Here is an 18322-nt window from a genome sequence, read left to right on the forward strand (position 1 = left end):
GGCTTCAGCTCCACTATCTGAGCTACTCTGAACCATCAGGCTCTTTACTCAGATCCTCTGGGGCAAATTCCTTCTTTACCTGGTTCTGTTCAGAACTATCTGAGGCTCACTGCCTTTGGTGTCCCCTCTTCCCCTCTTTCCTGAGGGTTTAGTCTTCTCTCCCTGGGGTACTCTTTCTCCTAGTGTCCCTGTCTCCCTGGCCAGTGGGCCACCCATAAGCACCCCGCCGTCTGGCTTCACTTATCTGGGTGGTAGGTCTGGTTGGTTCCTCATTCAGGGTTGCAGGCTCCCTGGTGCCCCTGAGGTTTCAGCTACCTGGTCTTGGCTGCAACAGAATCCTCCTTCTGGTCTGGCTGCATTGTCCCCTTTTCTTCCACACTGAATGCCAAGCCCTGCTAGGTGTTCTCCCTTTAAGCTTCCCGGGCTTTCCCTCCAGGCCAATCAGCATGGGCCCTCAGGGCACTTGATCCCTGGGCCAGGTGTGTGGCCCTCGCTCCCTTCCCAAAAGCTCTTTTTGGCACACTGGGGAAGCGCCGCCTGGCTGGGACCCTGCCAGGTGTGTTGCTCCCTCCCAGTGTTTCTCCAGCAGCCTGGTTTCCCCAGCCCCCACTGGGTGAGTTCTGCCCCCCACACCTCCCCGAGGTCTCTTGGAGCACTGGGGTGGCGCCACTCACTTGGCCTCCACTGGGTAAGTGCCAAGCCTCCCAGAAGCTTCCCTCAGCATGCTGGGTGGCACAGTACTCCCAATACTGGCCGGGTATGTTTGTTTTTTTCCTTGGAGCTTGTGGCCAGTGGGCTGGGACAGCACTACTCATCTGAGCCCTGCCAGATGCATTTTCCCCAAGCTGTTCTTGGGTATGGGTGCGCGTATTGGGCCCTATTTGATTCAGATTCAGCCCAAATCAGGGACAGTGGTTTGATTTGTTGATTCGGGTTACTGTCCCTGATTCAATTTGGCCAAATCTGAATCTGAAGATTCGATGCTGATTCAGAGAATCAGCAATTCAGACATAGGCACAGCTTTACATGTTTTTTCTACATACCTTGAGGTACTAGTGCGGCTCGTGATTGCTGCGATGCTGGGGCGGATGGAGCGACCCTCAGGAGTGCGGGGCGGGGGGTGGGGTGCTCCATGTGCTTGACAGTAAACCTGGAAGTGGATTGGAAGTACTTCTGGTCCACTTCCAGGTCTGTCAGGGAGTGCACTGGGGGACCCTGGGTGCCCCCCCTAGACCCAGGAGGCACCAGTCACTGAGCTGGTGGGGGACACGGGGGGGGGCCCAGCACGCTCCCTGGCAGACCCAGAAGTGGACCAGAATTGCTTCCAAACTACTTCTGGGTTCACCACCGAGCATGTGGAGGGCCCCCTAGATGTGCTGGGCACTGTACAAAAAAATAGTGAGGCCAGGTACAGAAGTTACACTTATTGAGCAGTAAGCACACAGAAAACACTCTGCAGCCATAACCAAACAGACAGTCAGGGCACATAGATCACTGTAAAAATGGCAGATCCCATTCTAAGATAACTCTGGATGGATGTGGTATCAGACTTCAGTGCTGCAGGTTAAAGTGCCATAACGAACAAATGAACCACATCTCATCATGACACCACCAACATCCCTTGGAGCACTGCGGCACACTGTTCACCCCCGTTCCCAGGGCAGTGCTGTAGCCTCGTCCAGAGCTTGTCTCCTTTGTCCAGGCACTGTGCCAGGCCTGCCCCAGGCTCTTAGTGACCTGAGGCAGTGAAGCCCCTGATTCAAACCTGAGCCTCCACCCACTTGTTCCCTCCAGCCAGCTGTAAGCCACTGTCTGGTATTATCACTTAGTGCGTGGATCCCATCTACCCTGCCTGGACATTTGTAAAGATTGCAGCTTTCAGTTAAGGGCTACGCCATTTGCTGGACACCACATTCACACAGGGGGTTGTCCAAGATGTTCATCTTGTACAGTGTTGTTCTGAAGCATCCATATCCTGATCTCAGCCTGTTCAGCTTGACCCATGCTTCTCTGTCAAGGTCATTCCCAATGAGGGACACTTTTGGTATTGGTATAAAATGTCGTAGGAATAGATTTCAGACTGGATTAGTCTGAACAATCATTTCATTTCCATTCACACCACTCCTTATCTAAAGTCAGCAAAAGGTCACAGAGCCCAGCCTGCTGGGCTCTCCACAGCCCCAGAAACCTTGTAGCAGGGGAGCAGTTAGGATCTGTCTTCTTATGTCACTGGCTACACAGATCCAGACAGCCTGCCACGGTGTGGGGCCAGGGCCACTAATACCAGCAGGGAGGGAAGGGGAATACAGGCAACCAGGATACATGTGCGCACATGTGCGCGCGCGCGCACACACACACACACACACACACACACACACACACACAACCCAGGTGTCCTATACACACTTGGCAGGTGCAGGGTCATGCACAGGACGGCCAGTTGATGTCTTATAGCCATGACGGGCTGCTGTTGCATCAGGTACAGGTGGGTGGCCATGGTATCCCCGCCAGCCAATCAGGGGTGGCTCAGCTGTTTGACTGTTCTTGGGAATCTCTGGCATCCTGGGGAACCACTTGGGCATGCTGGGAGGTGTGTAAGAGCCCCACCTACTTGCTGCACTTGGGCTGTGCTGGCAGGGTCTGAGCCTCCTTCCCCTCTGCAAGGGCTAATGTATGTTCTGCTTCCTACTGACCTACCTGTGGGTGCTTAGAGTAAAGCTTGAAAGTTAAAGCGCTTCTGCCACAGGCTTCTTGAACACCTGTGCTTAGGTAGCCTGAGAGACCATCCCTGTCCCAAAGCAATTGTAATTTAAATTGATGAGTCTTAGGAGGGGTATCAGAGGCAGAACTGAAGTTCCTATCCCAAGATCGCATAGCAAATGAGTGGCAGAGTAAGGAATAAAATAAAGATTTTTTTGCATGCTAGTGCAGTGCCCTAGCCACTAAACCACACTTTCACTGGTATAAAAATAATCTTGTTTTCCTGGTCTTCCTCACATTTCCTGGGACAGGGTTCCAAAGGGTTAACAGACTTTTCACATGGCTGGGCAAGGATCCATTGACAGGCACATTAAGTCCATTACAGGGTTGTAGGTTGTAGCCATGTTGGTCTAAGGACATAGGCAGACATTAAGTCCATTATTGCACTTAACCCCAAAATAGATGTTTAGATGAGCACTCTCATCGCACTGAAAAGAGGTAGAAAGGCAGCGTTCTTACTTTAGCTGTCAAGTGAATTTGACTAGCTGATTCCTGTCCATTCTGTGTGCAATTAATAATGCTTCTGGTTCCTTATTTTCCCCGGCAGCTATGTCAGCTTAAGGCTCAACACAAGTGTGATGTGGCATTGGGACCCCAATAATCCAAATCCTATTGCATAGGGTGAGCAGGAACATTGATCACTGCGAGTGCCTTGTGGCTGGGACCTTATTTTTCAATCTTGGGAACTGAAACTCATCACAACATAAACACAAAACACTACCTCAGTCAGTGCTTGGAAATGCACTAACCCATCTGCTCTGCAAGCCAACCTCATCCATTTATCCTTCTTACAGTTACTGCACAGGCAGTCCCAGAGTCACTTCCCATGCTCCATTTGGTTCCAGTGCTTCAGGCTGGAGAAACCACATCCAATAATGTGTTCTGGAACCCCACAAGCCAAGCTGCATCTGTCCCTTTCAAGTAGAAAGAATGAAGTTCAAATAGCCCACCTAGGTTCGTGGCTGCATGGCTAGGGCAGAACTTTCATTCATTGCATCCCTGTAGCACATTTAGCCTATGTCTTAATGCGCTTTGCAAGGCAAGGCAAGTGTTGCTTCTGCCATTAGACTGGTGTGTAAATTGAAGAACAAAGGAGGAAGTAATTTGCCTGAGATTGGGCGCATCTACATGTGACACTATGTCGCCTTAGTGATGCACTAGAGCCACGTAATGCCCATGGGTGTCTACATGTGGCTAGCAGCTACTTTGCTGTAGCAATGTGCTTCTCCCTATTATAGCTTACCTCTATGGCGAAGTAGCTGCTAAAAATAACCATGCACCATGTGTACAGTGCAGTAAGGGTGGTTACTGCGCTGAGCTTTAGTACTTCCAAAGGGAGGTACTAAAGCACAGCTCAGTAACAACGTTGCTGTAGGGCAACATGTAGATGCACCCACTATGTGTTAAGTAAGTAGCAAAATCAGAAATAGAATCCAGGGTCCTGGTTCTCTCCTAATTTACAGAAATGCAAACAAGGAATAGCCGCAAATAAAGTCAATGAAGTCACCATGTTACAAAAATCACCATCTGGAGACTCAGACCCAAACAAAGCAGGCTCCTGAACCTATGTTAAATCCAGTACACCAGCTATTGTTGACTCTGATCAAGTTTGAACAGTATCCATAGCTGAAGAGCACCACAGGCTCTTCATTAATCCCTTGAGCTGTCCTGTGTTTCTGCATGCTGTGATCATTAAAAGAACCTAAGATCTGGCTGAAAAATCAGGTCAAACAGAAATGCCTGGCACCCTTACCCTTCACCATAAGTCTGCCAGCCCTTCCAGTTAGTTATTATAAAATGGCTCAATGTTAAGCTCTGCAGTTTTCACTCATTCTCTCTGGATAGTACCAGCACAGCATTTGATCCTGTGCCAAAAGTGTTTCACCACTCAGAAAGTTGAGGATTGGTGCAAACAGGCCACCTGGAAATATGACCTATAAAGCTGCTCTGCTTCAACAGACCGAATTGTTCTGGGAAGAAAGAGCCACATTACAGGCTGGATCTACATTCATATGCCCTGGCTACTTAAAGAAACCATGGGCCAGATGATTTGGCAAAACTTAACAAGTGGGCTAAGTACATGTGTGCTCTCTCTGTAACACTCAACTTCCTTTCACTGTAATCTCTTTAGGGCAAGGACCGTGTTCTTCTCTCTGTTTGATGTGTCCGACACACAGTGGGTGCTAATTAATAAAGGAGGTAGTCCCTCAGGCCTGCCTCATGGTGACCCTCTTCACAACATCTGACGCTTGACTAATGAACTCTGACATGCATGATTCCATGGACCAGCCCAGCATGTAGAGTGAAATCCACATGATGTCAGGAAGGAAAGAAAGTGTCTTAGTAAGCTAAAGAGCGTAAGGATTCTTTTTTCTCTCTTCCCATCACCCTGACACATACCCAAACCATGCCCGGTGCACCCACCTCCCGCACACCACCATGTGGCAAGTGTCCCTGTGTTTCACTTTGAAATGTGGTCATTGTGTGCAAACTTCTAAACAGTTGTGAGTCCTCTCATCCATGTGGAGCTTGTAATAATCTAGTGGAAAGAAGTGACACTTTCTGTATACCTGTGTGGCTTGGAAGGCATTAGATGGGTCAAGCACTTCGTAAAAGGATACAAGTGAACAGTCACAGAACTCCTGCATTTTCTTGTGCCATCGTTCTAGCAAGCTTTGCTCCTCGGCTGCTGTTCTTGCACATGATGATGATGATGATGATAGCTTTTTCCCTGGAGCAGAGTGAAACTGACGTAGTTCTAGTCAGTTCCACTCTGCTCCTGGTTCAAACCCCCAGTGAAGTCAAAGGGAATCTTTCCAGTGATTTCAACGGAGTTTGGCTTGGGCCTTAGATTCAGCCTCAGCAAAGCATGGGCATGATCTCAGGGGCAGGAGAAGAGGATGAAGTACAGGACAAGTTTGACGAGAGAGAGCAAAAGGGAAAGGTTGGCAGAAATGCACACAAATGGAGAGGAGGAGACTATCAAATAGAGGGAATACATACAGTTTGGGGACAAAAGTCAGGCCCTATGGCCCGAAGGGACTCTGAGCACAGTGGAGACATTCTCTGTTGCACCTTGTGCATCATTTTATGCCAAGGCAAGAAGGTGAGTCTGAGTAATGCCCATTTTGATCTGGTGGCATTTTTACCTGAACTTTCGTTGGGCTAAACGGTTGCCCAGGGTGCAGAACAACAGAGAACTGGACCTTGTAACTCTCATTGGATTAAAGAGACCTCCCCCACTTATTTATCCCCTATCTCTATCTGGTTGCAGGGGCAGATATGGCAGATACTTAAGAAAGCTGTGACCAGAAAGAAGGTGACTTTCCTTGGTACCTGCAAAAAGGGATGAAAAAAGGGAATTGCAGGTCACACAGTTCCTTCCTGTCAAAGAAAGGGAAACCCAAAGGAAAGGAGCAGACACCCAAATACAGTCAGAATGAAAGAAATAAAGAGGTGGAAAAGGAATGTGGAAAGCAGAAAGCATGGCATTACTTTCTCCATCCACACCTTGGAGGTCAGCTGTAAGGGCCTGATTTTCAAGTGCTCACCCACTGTAACTGGGCCTGGATTATCCAAAGAGCTCAGCTCTTTGAGGATACAGACACACAAAGAAGTTATGGTGAGGCAAAGGAGGATGCATGTCTACTGCTCCCCAGTAATTCCCTGTGTGCACACTCTTACTCTGCAGTAAACTGACCTGCAGCAGCTTAATCCTCAGTGGAAGAAGATCCCATTAATAACTGGCATCAAGCAACTCCCACTATATTTATTCCAATATACTAAGTTCTCCTGACAAACTGGGTTCTCTGTGTTTCCTTAAAGGTCACAGAGGGCTTTGCTAGTAGGGACCTTGTGTCTGATATTCTTGTTGAATGTCTTATTGCATTACCTTCACTTCTACCAATGCCACATATGCCATCACCTGCTAACAATGCCCCTCTGCTTCCTACACTGGACAGGCAGGATGTTCCCTATGTGTATGAATGAATGAACACTAATTTGATGAATGAACGAACAACCTGGATACCTGAACACCAATCTAAGATTAATACCAGAAAGACAGAGAAACCTGTAGCAAAACATTTAATCTCCACTGACGTCAGAGTAGCAGTTCTTAGAAAACAAGACATTAAAAACCAACTTCAGCTGGAAATTGTGGATTAAGAAAACATCTACTGACTGGATTGTGTTAGGTATGATCTAAACTGAGACAATAGATTCTGGTCCCATGACCTGGATTAGCTTTTATAAATCCGATATCCCTCAGTGGGGTGACTGTTTTTTTCTCTCTCCTAAGCACCTTGCCTCTCTCAGCAGTGCCCACATCTTCTTCCTCTTCCCTTTCCTATCCTTTGCATTCTAACCACTGATTTTAATTTAGCAGCCTTGGTTTCTACAGTCCCTTCACAGCATCTGATGAAGCAAGCCCTCTGCTGACAAAAGCTTATGTTACAGACCTCCGATTTAGTTAGTCTATAAGGTGCAAATCTCCAGTCTTCTGCCATTCTCCTTGAAATTGGCGGCAGGTATCTATGCTGGAGTGCAGGATTAGGGACTTAGCAGAGACCAGGAGCAAGGACCTGGGACAATCCTTTCCCAGGAACCAGCCCAGACAAGATTTTGGGTCTGTGATCTCCCTGATACATTAGAGAGAATCCTGAAATGCCCACAAGAACAGATCCCTAAGAGGCAACCTGCACATATAAAATATGGAGCAGAAGACCAAATATCAACAAATGAAAAGACTGTGAGGCAAGATCCGTCTCTGTGGTCTACTTTGACATTCTGACAACTTCACACAAGCTTTAAATAAGGAGCAAATCTCATTAAACAGGTGCAAGTTCTAAATGTTCTTAAACTGTTTTAACCTTTAAATCACTCTTGCTTGATTTCATGTGCTATCAGCTAAAGCTAAATCAATATAAATGAAAGTTAAAACACTATCAGTGCATTTATAATAGCAGTTGGTACTGCTTATTTTAAATTTCTAGGATATGTTTTTTAGACTGGGCAAGGTATCCATGATTTATTGTTTCCGTCTCCTTAAATGCCCCTTACAATGTCAAATGATCTTCCTTTCCCAGCCTAAGATGTGCAGTGGTGTGTTAAACAGCTATTGTATTCTGCCCCAGATATGAATTAATTCCATTGATGGCCATGGGAACCAGTATATGATCTTGCAAAGTGTTTTGGGTTACTTCAGGGTGAAAGGCACTAGGGTAGCATAAGGGCCTGGTTTATAAGAAATGGTTGTATCACTATTCCCATGGTGATTATGTGATATGATTTTTTACTGGCAACTTGTAGGAGCCCTAATGTGGATGTAGTTTTGCTAATATAAATTTACTTCTTGAACTTGAACAAGCTATGCTCAGGTATAAATGAGTTTATATCTACAGTCAGGAAGGCACCATGCAGCTTAGGAGATCCAGTGTGTTAATGGTTTATTATTATATGAGATGGGCCTGAACTAACACCTTGAATCGGGAACCTCACCCTTGGTTTTCTACCATAAATAATTAGGCTTTGAGTAAATTTGGATCCAGGGCTGATTTTTGTAGTTTAGGCTCAGCTTGCTGTTTAAAAGACATCATGAGGTTAAACAGCACATTATTTTTTATTAACCAATTGTTGTTACACCTAAGCTCATTGTAAATTAAAGAGATGAAAAAGATACATTTGTTGTTTGTTGAGATTGTACACTTGAAAGCACTCTCGATAATATTTCACTGAGCAGTCAGTTTCCTCTGTTGCTTGTGTGGGTCTTTCATGAATCAGCATGGGAGGACAAACATTTGAAAACTACTTTTAAGGTTTTTCTTTCAATCGGATTCTAAGTAGATAAGGCCCCTTTAATGTGGACCTGAAATTGAAGAAACTACCAGTCCCAGCATACAATGCTCTTTTGTAATAACAACAGCCCAAACCTAGATTGAGGAAGAGCATTGCCTGATGGGATCTGTAGTTTTGTCTCCACTAGGCCTTTCTTTTGAAAGATAAAGGAGGTGAGAGGTTCATAAAGAAAAGACCTGTAGGTTGTGTTTGGCTGACAGTGTTGGGCATGTGGTCCACATATTAAATATGCAGTGTCAGTGGGCTACACCATATATCATTTTAATGCCTTTGTTTATCTGTGTATTAGTTGCCCAAGCTAAATGTCTCCCTCTCCCTTAATTTATTGGATTTTATTAGATTAGATTTTATTACATTTTATTAGATTTTTTAAAAATCAGAATTCAGCTTGCATGCACTGAATATGTGTTACTCACACTAGAAAAATCCCTTGATGTTTAAATGGATTATAATATAAACTCTTTGGAACGGGGATGGAAACTTCCTGTCCAAATGGCAGCCTAACAACATGAAACTTCAACACTTGGGAGTATTGGGTATGCTTAACAGGGCAGAAAATCAATTTATGGCAGGAAGTGAAGAAAGTCTTCAAAGGATATGTGCAAGAAGCTTAGTTCTGCAACTGTCCTGTATTACAAAAGAAGTTTATATTCATGCTGGAGGGGGACTGGCAGGGAGAATTTGGGGTTCTCTGGGTTCATAGCATGCCTGCCTATCCTTGCTCAGCCCCAGTGGCTAAAGCACAGGAGACGGCATTATCTCTGTTCTATTCCCACATGTGTCCTCACACAGGCTTGATCCTATGCTTTATCTGATTGCTGTGAGTAGTGCCACAGAAATCAATGGATTTTATTATAGTGCCTAAAAATGGATTTCATTCGAATGGATTTCAGCCCCACTTTGTTTCATGCAAATAACAGTCCCTGTCCCAGAGAGTTTACAATTCACACAATTATAGTAATGAAGTTAAACACATGCAAGTCTGCAAGAATGGGACCGTCCTAATATCAATTACTTTGCTTGTCCATGGACGTTGAAGTAGGCATAATATATCTATATCAAAATCAAAGGGTAGATACCATGAAGCTTAATTTGTTAGAATCTAGAATCTATCTTAAAATCACTGGATGTGGGCGACCTTAGAAAGGAAGAGTAGTCTTTATTATTGTTATACCAAGAAGACATCAGTCTAAATAACTTACTAAAGTCACTAGGGAGAAATAAAACAGCAAGAAGGATCAGGATATTTGTCCCTCACCTATCATTCGTATATATATAGATTCCTTATTTTAATAAAGCTTACAGTATTCTACAGAAATGGTCAGCTCATAACATCTGCAATAGCGATGCCATGCTATTAGCGTGGTTACTGTAGAATATTTTAGTGTTGTCACATGAGATCAGTTTTACCTGGAGAAAATTGATGTATGTATTTGTGACATAGCCATGAAAATCTATGACACCTTGCAAACTCTTATTTGAACTCTCATTTCAAAATGATCGCTGTGCTTTTCACTTTCTGAGATTCCTAACCCCTGGCAGTAAGGCAAGACCCCAAAGATCCTGAGATTGTCTTAAAATCATGAGTAAAAAAAAAGTTTCTTTGCTACTTGTCTTTGGGTGCTTAAAGCGTACTCAAGTCATGCTTTCAAACTTTTTTTGAAAGCCAAGGCTGGGCTCCCCAAAATCACATGCCTCCAGAAGCTGTGGCTTTATGGGAATATTACATATCCTGGTGTGTGGAAATTGGGTGAATGAGTGACCAGAAGTGGAAAAAGCTGGTTTGGCTCCGGATTTGGGGTGGGCTAACCCTTTTGCAGTATAGATATGTAGGTAGTTTGTTGCAGGATAGGGGGATGCCTGTAGGGGACTGTGTGTTTGGGGTGGGGGAGCCCAACCTAGATACTCACTTGGCAGGGGAAATACTTTGACTGCAAAGGTGGTTTTTCTACTGGCAGGAGAAAACCACTTTCTTGGCAGGGACCAAGGTAAGGCATAGTTAGTCTCCCACTTTTGGTGGGAAGATCTTGGCTTTATGCCCACTTTATGGAAATGGGAGACTCCCCCCTAGCTTGCTCCTGAGGGCAAGTGAAACTCGGGGACACCCGAACCCCAAGCCTCTGGGCTGGGGCCTACACATAAGATGCCCGACAAAGGATTTGGAATGCAAAAATCTAGAACTCTTGGTTCTGTAATAATACCTTTTATCATGAACGACGCGTGCCCCCAGAGGTGGGGGGGGCCTGGGGGTGGGGGCAAGCGACGGTGTCGGGGGCATGGTGGTGGTGAGTGGGGAGGTCCTGCAGGCAGCCATGGCGGTGTTGGCAGTAGGGGGACGTCCTGCAGGCGGCTGTGGCGGTGTCAGTGGTAGGGGGAAGTCCCGCAGGCGGTTGCGGCGATGTCGGCGGTAGGGAGGAGGTCCCACAGGTGGCTGCGGCGATGTCTGTAGTGGCAATGGGGGGAGGCATGGTGAGTGCCAACTGGCAGCCAGTGACCACCCATAGGCACCACCGGTGATCGGGGACCACCTGCTGCGGTGTTGGCAGTGCGAGGGGGTGGCCAGCGGGGACCTCCCGCCAGGGTATTGGCAGTACTTTTCCCAGGGGGTGCACTGCCAACGTCAGGGGGTGCACGGGCACCCCATAAGCATTGACAATGCCTATTAGACCCACTGAGACATTGCAAAAGGAAGCACCTGAAGCTGCAGGTGGGGGGCAGGATGCTTGCCGGTAGCAGGGCCACATTTGGTTCTTGAAGGACTCCCGGAGTCGGCTGATACGATTTGGGACACAAGCATTTATTTATTTATTTGTTTAAGGAAAAGTTGGGGCGGCAGGGCCAGGGACTGGGCCGTGCCCAGGTGCGGACGCCGGGCTGGGCCCGCATCGAGCGAGTCCCGCGCGGGGCCCAGCCTGGCGGGGCCTGCCTCTCTCTCCCATGATGCAGCGCGCGGCCGAGTCCCCAGTGGGCCGCCATGTTGTCGGAGTGAAAGGCAGGGGGAGAGGCAGGCGGCGAGAGGCCTGGGGGGGCTGAGATCCATCTTCATCCTACCGCTCCGCCCGTGAGTATCCGGACCGGACCGGGCCCAGATCGCGCTCCGCACCCCCGGGGACCCGGCGCTGGGGCCATATTGGTGCTCGGGGCCCGCGGAGGGGCCCTGAAGGCCGCCGTGGCCGAGCGCTGTGGCCGGGGCTCCCGCTCGCTCCGTGGCTCGGACGTGTAGTGGAGTCGGAGCCAGGCCCCTATTGTTATCGGCGGGCGCAGGGGGCCCGGCTCGGCCCCCGGGCCCTGCAGGCCTCCCTGGGAGCCCGCGGCACGTCTTTAGGGCAGCAAGTTAGAGCAGTGCCCCCGACCTTAGCCTCCCGGGGGGGATTGTTATTGTCGGGGGAAGGGGGGGGCTTTGAACTATTTGTGGTGAAACAGGGTTTTTAGGGGTCCCCCCTGTGTGCAGTTGTTTCATCGTGGGCGCTTGAAGACAGCTGCAGGCTTAGCCCTGGGGGGCTGGGGTGGGGGTGGGAGAAGCAATTCAATCAAGGGGATAAATAGCGTCCCAAACACTCGTGGGTTGGGCACCATCCTCTCCATCTCGCACCCCCGTGGCAACTCGGGAGAGAGCGAGTAGATGTGTGTGTGTGTTTGTGTTTGTGTTTGTGTGTGCTTAGGAAACCCTAGATGTGTATAGGGTTTGGGGGGTGTGATCCTGCAAAAGAGGGGAAAAAAATAAAAAAAAAAAACCCTTGAAAGCCATATGTAAGGCCCAGGATGCCTTAATATACCTGTGGTTTGCTTTGATTTCTGAGGTATTCAGGATTGTTTTTGCATGTTTTCTCTCTAAGCTTTGCATTTTTTTTCCTTTTTGTCTGTCTATGAGACACTTGGTTGTGCCTAACAGCAAAAGGAGGTTTGATCCTTTCCAGGGAATAAACCACACACAATACTTTTCCATGGGCTGTGGAACCCTGAGCTCCTTCTCCTCCTCTCTGTCCCTGTTGTGTTGATGTTGATTATTTTTAATTTTCACAAGTTTTATTTTAAAGGCAAGAGCATGCCCTTAACCCCGCGTGGAGAAACGCTAGTTTTTAGTCGGTGCTTAATAACTTTATTGCACGCTGCAGTTTTATTAAGTAGATCATGAGTAAGGAATTTCCTTTTATTTGAGGGGGTGGGGGTTAGAATGTGTCTTATGACATTTTAATGCTGGTTTAAGAAGTTCAGTTGGTTATCAATTTGCCGACTTCCTGCTTTGTCTCTTTTCGTTTGACGAAATCCTGAACTTTAAAGTTTTTGTAGGCCAGAAGCCTTTTAAACAATGGGTAGGCAGCCTTGACTTTTGTTTTTCTACCAAAGAATAGGAAAAAAACATGTTTGTGCTGGTTCATAGTTTTATTTTGCAAAATGCACATGTTGTGTGAGGTTTAGTTTTTCAAATTATGTTGCAAATGTTGGATTGATATAGATAAACCCTGGGTCCTTGGAGATCTCTTCAGTTCTGAATGTGTTAGTATTTGTGCTACGTGCAGTCTTACCCGGGTAATTAAGAAACCTCACTTTGTGTTGCTAAGTTTGTTCAGAGATGTTTCTAAAATTATGTTCTTTATGCAGCTGACGTTCTAAAATACATCAAGTTGTAATAACCACTAGTGGTAAACAAGCTATTTTACGATAGGTTTTTCTACCCTTTGTGCAAAAGCAAAACCCTATGTCCATACCAACCTCACCATGGTCATTTCATTTTGCTCAATCAGAGGCTGTTTATTTTGTAAATGTGTAACTGTAACAGAAAACTGTGTGCATGGAAAATGCATGCTAATAGCTTCATAAAGGCTTTAAAAAGGAAAAGGGACCCGGTAGCCATTAGGCATTTGCAATGATAAAAGTTGCAGCTGCTGGCAAGCTAGTTAACAAATATGTATTGTGTAGGTGACTTAACATATTTCTGATGCTCTGTGTGCTTTGAATGACACTGTTCAGCTGTCCTGCTACATATACCATGGCATTTCTATAAAAACATATCTTGGAACTAAACTTGAACTTCCCATAATGCACTTTCCCCTTTGCTTTCTTTCAAAATGTCTCCTTTGCCAAGTTTTCTTTTCTTATTTACAATTGCCTTGTCTATGTTAGGTGAAGGAGGAAGCTCCTGAGAGTACAAGACAGTTGCACAGAACTTAAAAGAACCATTACTTGGTCTTGATTGGAATTTTCTACTATTAGGAATTCATAACTGTCTCCTCTTTTGAGTTTTGAGGGGGTAAATGACAGCTCCCAGCTGTGGAAGGAACAAAGTTTGGTCATATCCTGAACTTTAGGAGCTTATCTAAATTAAAAAAAAATGACTAGATTAAACATTTTAAGAATGCATTAGTTAAATGAAATTAAAATCTGCTCTGTGTAACTGCAGATATGCAGCAGGCTGAGGAACCGGATTTTAGACTTAAAAAGTGCATGCCCCTTCCTCCCTAAAAGGGGAGGGATAATGTGTACTAAATTTCTCATTTAGTTTAAGAGAAAATATTTCAATCTGGACACCACAGTCAGAACTCTTGGTACTCCTTAGTTCTGTGCCATTGTCTACGTCTGTCATTGCTGGGCTGCTTGTTACAGTGTTAGAAGAGTTTTGTGAAAAAGTGTAGTTGAAAAGAAAAAGGGATTCACTGCTGCATGATAGAACTCTGCTAATTTGCATTAAAGACAGAGGAAGCATCACAGACAACTGAATTTTCTAAGTAAGTAATTTGGTCACCCATGCAGCTAGAGTTTTACAAACATGTTTAATTTTATGCATTGTGAGCAACTCTAGTGACTGGAAATTCACAATATGTAAAGTTAAACTAAAGTGTAAATCTTTGAAGCATAAATGCCACTGTGTTTTTAAAAATAAGATTACCTAATGGCCTAATTTGTCACACATTTTGACAGATGAAGTTCAGTTTTAATTATCCATAGCTGTACAGAGTATCTGAGTGCTTAGACAATCTAGAAATGGGGGCAGAGTTTCTTACCAGTAATTAAAAATAGAAATATTTTTTTCCTACCCATTCTGTAGGAGTGCTCGATTAGCTTTTTGTGTGTTAATGAATGGAGGTGTGTTGTGTACTTAGAAACTATGGGAAAATTAAGTTGAATCTGCTGTAGTGTATTTTATAATAATAAATCTTTAGTGGTATGAGATTGTACCACAGTGTTCTGCTAAATATTTAAAAAACGGGGGTGTGAGTAAAGTTTGTTTTTCTTTTGTAAAAAGTTGGTAGTAAAGTTGTGTTAAATAATACATTTTATTATTGTTAATTAAACCCCTGTGAATATGGAAAGTGTTATTAAAAGTTACCCGTTTACATGGCTGTAGAAAAATTAACTGCATTTTGAATTTAAGTACAGGGGAAAACCTGATTGCTGAAGTTTCTATATTGAGATTCTTCTAACAGAGGAATAAGGCTACTTATTGTTGGGGGAAACCTAGGTAATTTTGATTGAAAGTAAGACGGTGAGGAAAATGTTTGAATGTGGTCTGTAGTACTAGACTTTATTGAAACTAATGTCATGAGCATAGGAGAGTCTCTTCAGTATTAGGGCCAAGGTTTGCAGCAATAATCAATTGAGGTAGGTTAGTAACAACTTTATCTTGGTAGCATGCAGCTTTAATTATCAGGGAAGGGCAAATTCTGTTCTCCCTTGCATCTTTGTAAGCTCGGGGATGATTGTGGGGTTGTACTTGAAAGACTGAGGACATGATATAACACAGAGTTTAGAAAAAGGAGGTCTGTTGAATCTCTTAAAGTGTTGCCTGTTCACATGTAGTTTTGTGATTGTTGTTTGGTTGGTTTTTTGGGTTTTTTTTTTTTTGTTAAGGGTTTTTCACTTTTACTCAAGTTGTGTAGGATCTTCATCGTCATCTCTGTTGAGCTTGGCTGATTAGGCTTCTTTTACAAAACAAAGCAAAGAGACTTTCTACAGCAGCTAGTTTTATGTGCTCCCAGAACTGTTTGAGGAATGGAGATGTATGAATAGGTTTGCTGTATGATTTTCCCAGCTTACTGTCTTGTACTCAGATTGTTTTTTGGATTGAACCTTTTTGTTTTGTTCATGTTGGGCAGTTTTTACCGTTAGGTTTTAGTTTCTTTCACTCCCATCAGTAACGAATTGAAGCTACGGGATGATCTAGCTCTGGAACATTCTCTTGTTGTCCCAGTCACTAAGGTTAGCTGTCTTTTCTTGAGGGGATCTTACATAAACGTGTGGGTATATCTTACCATCTCATGACCAAAGCCAACTTGGGTGTTTCGTAAGAGAGCCGGAGTTACGTTTCGGGCCTAGTTAAAAATACATTTAAAAATAACCATATTTTAAGTTTGCATTTGAAAAAAAATCTAGCTGGTTTAAATTGCTTGTTTAAACTGTTGAAAGTAGGTAATATAATAATCCTGTGTGCAAATGACAGACTAAGTAGTAGACCTGCAGTTAATACAGAAGTTTGGCAAACTATGTAATTTGAACTGCAGTATATTAGCAAACATTTCTTTTCCAGAAATTTTTGGGGCTTCCTTTCAGGTTAGATGGAGACAAAAATCTAAAATGCTGACCACACATAATGTTCACTTGCATAAGCTGGTGGTCTGAGTCCAGGATAACAGGCATCTTATAAATATCTTGACTGTACTGGCAACATACTGTAGAATAAACTGTAGTTTTAGCTAGTGCGCATACTTGCATATATTTTACTGAAATGAAGTTTTATTAAAGCAGAACTATATAATATATAGGTCAGATTTGACATGTTTGTGAATTCTTGCTCCAGTTGCTTTAAGTAGAAATGTTTTTCTTTGTGTATACTATGCATATTTAATAATTTAAAAAAAAGTTGATTTAAATATTTTAAAACCTGTATCTCTTTAGGTGTTGGTGGAATGAGCGTTGCGTGTGTTTTGAAGAGAAAAGCAGTGCTCTGGCAGGACTCATTCAGCCCCCACCTGAAACAGCACACTCAAGATACAGCTAATCCCAACATGCCTGTTGTTTTGACATCTGGAACAGGGTCCCAGGCTCAGCAACAGCCAGCTGCAAATCAAGCACTTGCAGCAGGGACACACTCCAGTCCTGTTCCTGGATCCATAGGAGTTGCAGGCCGCTCCCAGGACGACGCCATGGTGGATTACTTCTTTCAGAGGCAGCATGGTGAGCAGCTTGGGGGAGGAGGAAGTGGTGGAGGCGGCTATAATAACAGCAAGCATCGCTGGCCTACTGGGGATAACATTCATGCAGAACATCAGGTAAAAAAGTTAAATATTTCATGACTGAACCCCTGAACAAACCAGGCTTAAGAGAGCCATTATGATTGAATTTTCTTAAAGCTTAAGCTGTTATTTTTGTGGTTTGGATGGTATCAACTAGGTTGCTGCTGCTCCTATTCTTTTTTTTTTTTGTTTTCCTTTTCAGAATGATCATGTCTTACTAGTTATGAATTGCACTGTTCTACTCTTGATTGTGTTGAAATGAGAAATCCCCAAGTACTCTGTGTGACTGTGAAGTGCTTCTTTTTTTTTGCAAAATGCCTTGTCCTTTCTATTTTTTTTTCTTTGTACATATGAACCAGTTTAGCAGTGACTTGCTTCTTTTCAGATCTGATGTTGTAGTTAAATCACGCTTATGTAATGGTATTGCAAAACTATTGCCTTTGAGGCACGTAGGGATCATGACAGATTAAGACTCTTAATATTGAAACATACTAAGTTGTCTGCATTGGGTGTAGGATTTTTTAATGGAGGGTGGGGCTGAACATGGTTATCTGAATAGGAAAACAAATAGTGTGGAAATAAATATTACTAGAAAAAACTTGGCTTTCACAAGTATGTACAGCATAATGGCAGGCTTCTATTGCACATATAAATGGAGAAAAAATGGACAAAATTTGTGTTGGCTCTACTGTTTTACCTCTACCAGCCAAAATATGGTTTGAATCTTAGCATTAACATTAACATTGTATACTAAGATGTGCAGACACAGAATGTAGGGGTATGCTGTTTTTGAAATGATTGTTTCCCAGAAATCTCTTCAGGTTTAATGGTAACTCATTACAACCCACTGCCTCTCTAGAGCTTTTTAAATTTTTATCAAAATAAAAGAAAATATGATATCTAAACAATGGTGATAATTGAAAATTATAATACAGCAAACTGAATGTTTAAGTTTAATTTGCTTTGCAGTGACTTCCATTCTAAACAATTCAGCTTTATCAAGAAAAGCACAATGCCAAAGTTTAAAGAAAAAGGAGGGGGGAAAAAAACTTGAGTAATGCTATCTCTTACATGAACAAGGAATTAAAAAACTGTCTTATGCATTTTACGGAACAAAAACTAGGTTGAAATCCCAGCTGATGAAAACGGTTGCCAGTATCCTTTTTAAGCTATCCTTTTAGCTAATGTCAGTGGAGCTCAACCTTCTGGCCATGCGGGCTGGATCTTGCATGGCTTTGCACATTAGCACAATCTAGTGCCTAGGACCATGTCAGCTGGCCTGCAGGGCTCCTACTAAGTCTGGAAATTTTGCAGCAGGGGAGGAACAGTTAATGCTGCCATTGGTACCCTGTTGCCAAATTTCCAGACCTGTTGAGAGACTCAGGAGCCTGGTGATATGGCTTTAGAGGCTGGATCTTGGGTGAACCAGAAGTTGAGTGCTACTGAGTAACATTATTCCTTGTTTCTCCCACTGG

The 18322-nt window shown here is 44.2% G+C and overlaps 1 protein-coding gene across 6 annotated transcripts in view; it reads left to right on the forward strand.

The window, feature by feature from the left end:
- Positions 1 to 11572: 11572 nt before the first annotated feature.
- PUM1 (pumilio RNA binding family member 1) overlaps positions 11573 to 18322 on the forward strand; it is a 181554-nt gene continuing 174804 nt past the window's right edge. For all 6 annotated transcript variants that reach the window (XM_019512135.1, XM_019512137.1, XM_019512138.1 and 3 more), the window contains exons 1-2: positions 11573 to 11677; positions 16510 to 16883. In XM_019512135.1, coding sequence (XP_019367680.1) covers positions 16521 to 16883 — 363 coding nt within the window. In that variant the 5' untranslated portion in view covers positions 11573 to 11677; positions 16510 to 16520. The remainder of the gene's footprint in view (positions 11678 to 16509; positions 16884 to 18322) is intronic.

The sequence above is a fragment of the Gavialis gangeticus genome, unplaced genomic scaffold (assembly GCF_001723915.1).
Source record: "Gavialis gangeticus isolate Ggan-Ray unplaced genomic scaffold, GavGan_comp1, whole genome shotgun sequence".
Classification (NCBI taxonomy): Eukaryota; Metazoa; Chordata; order Crocodylia; family Gavialidae; genus Gavialis; species Gavialis gangeticus.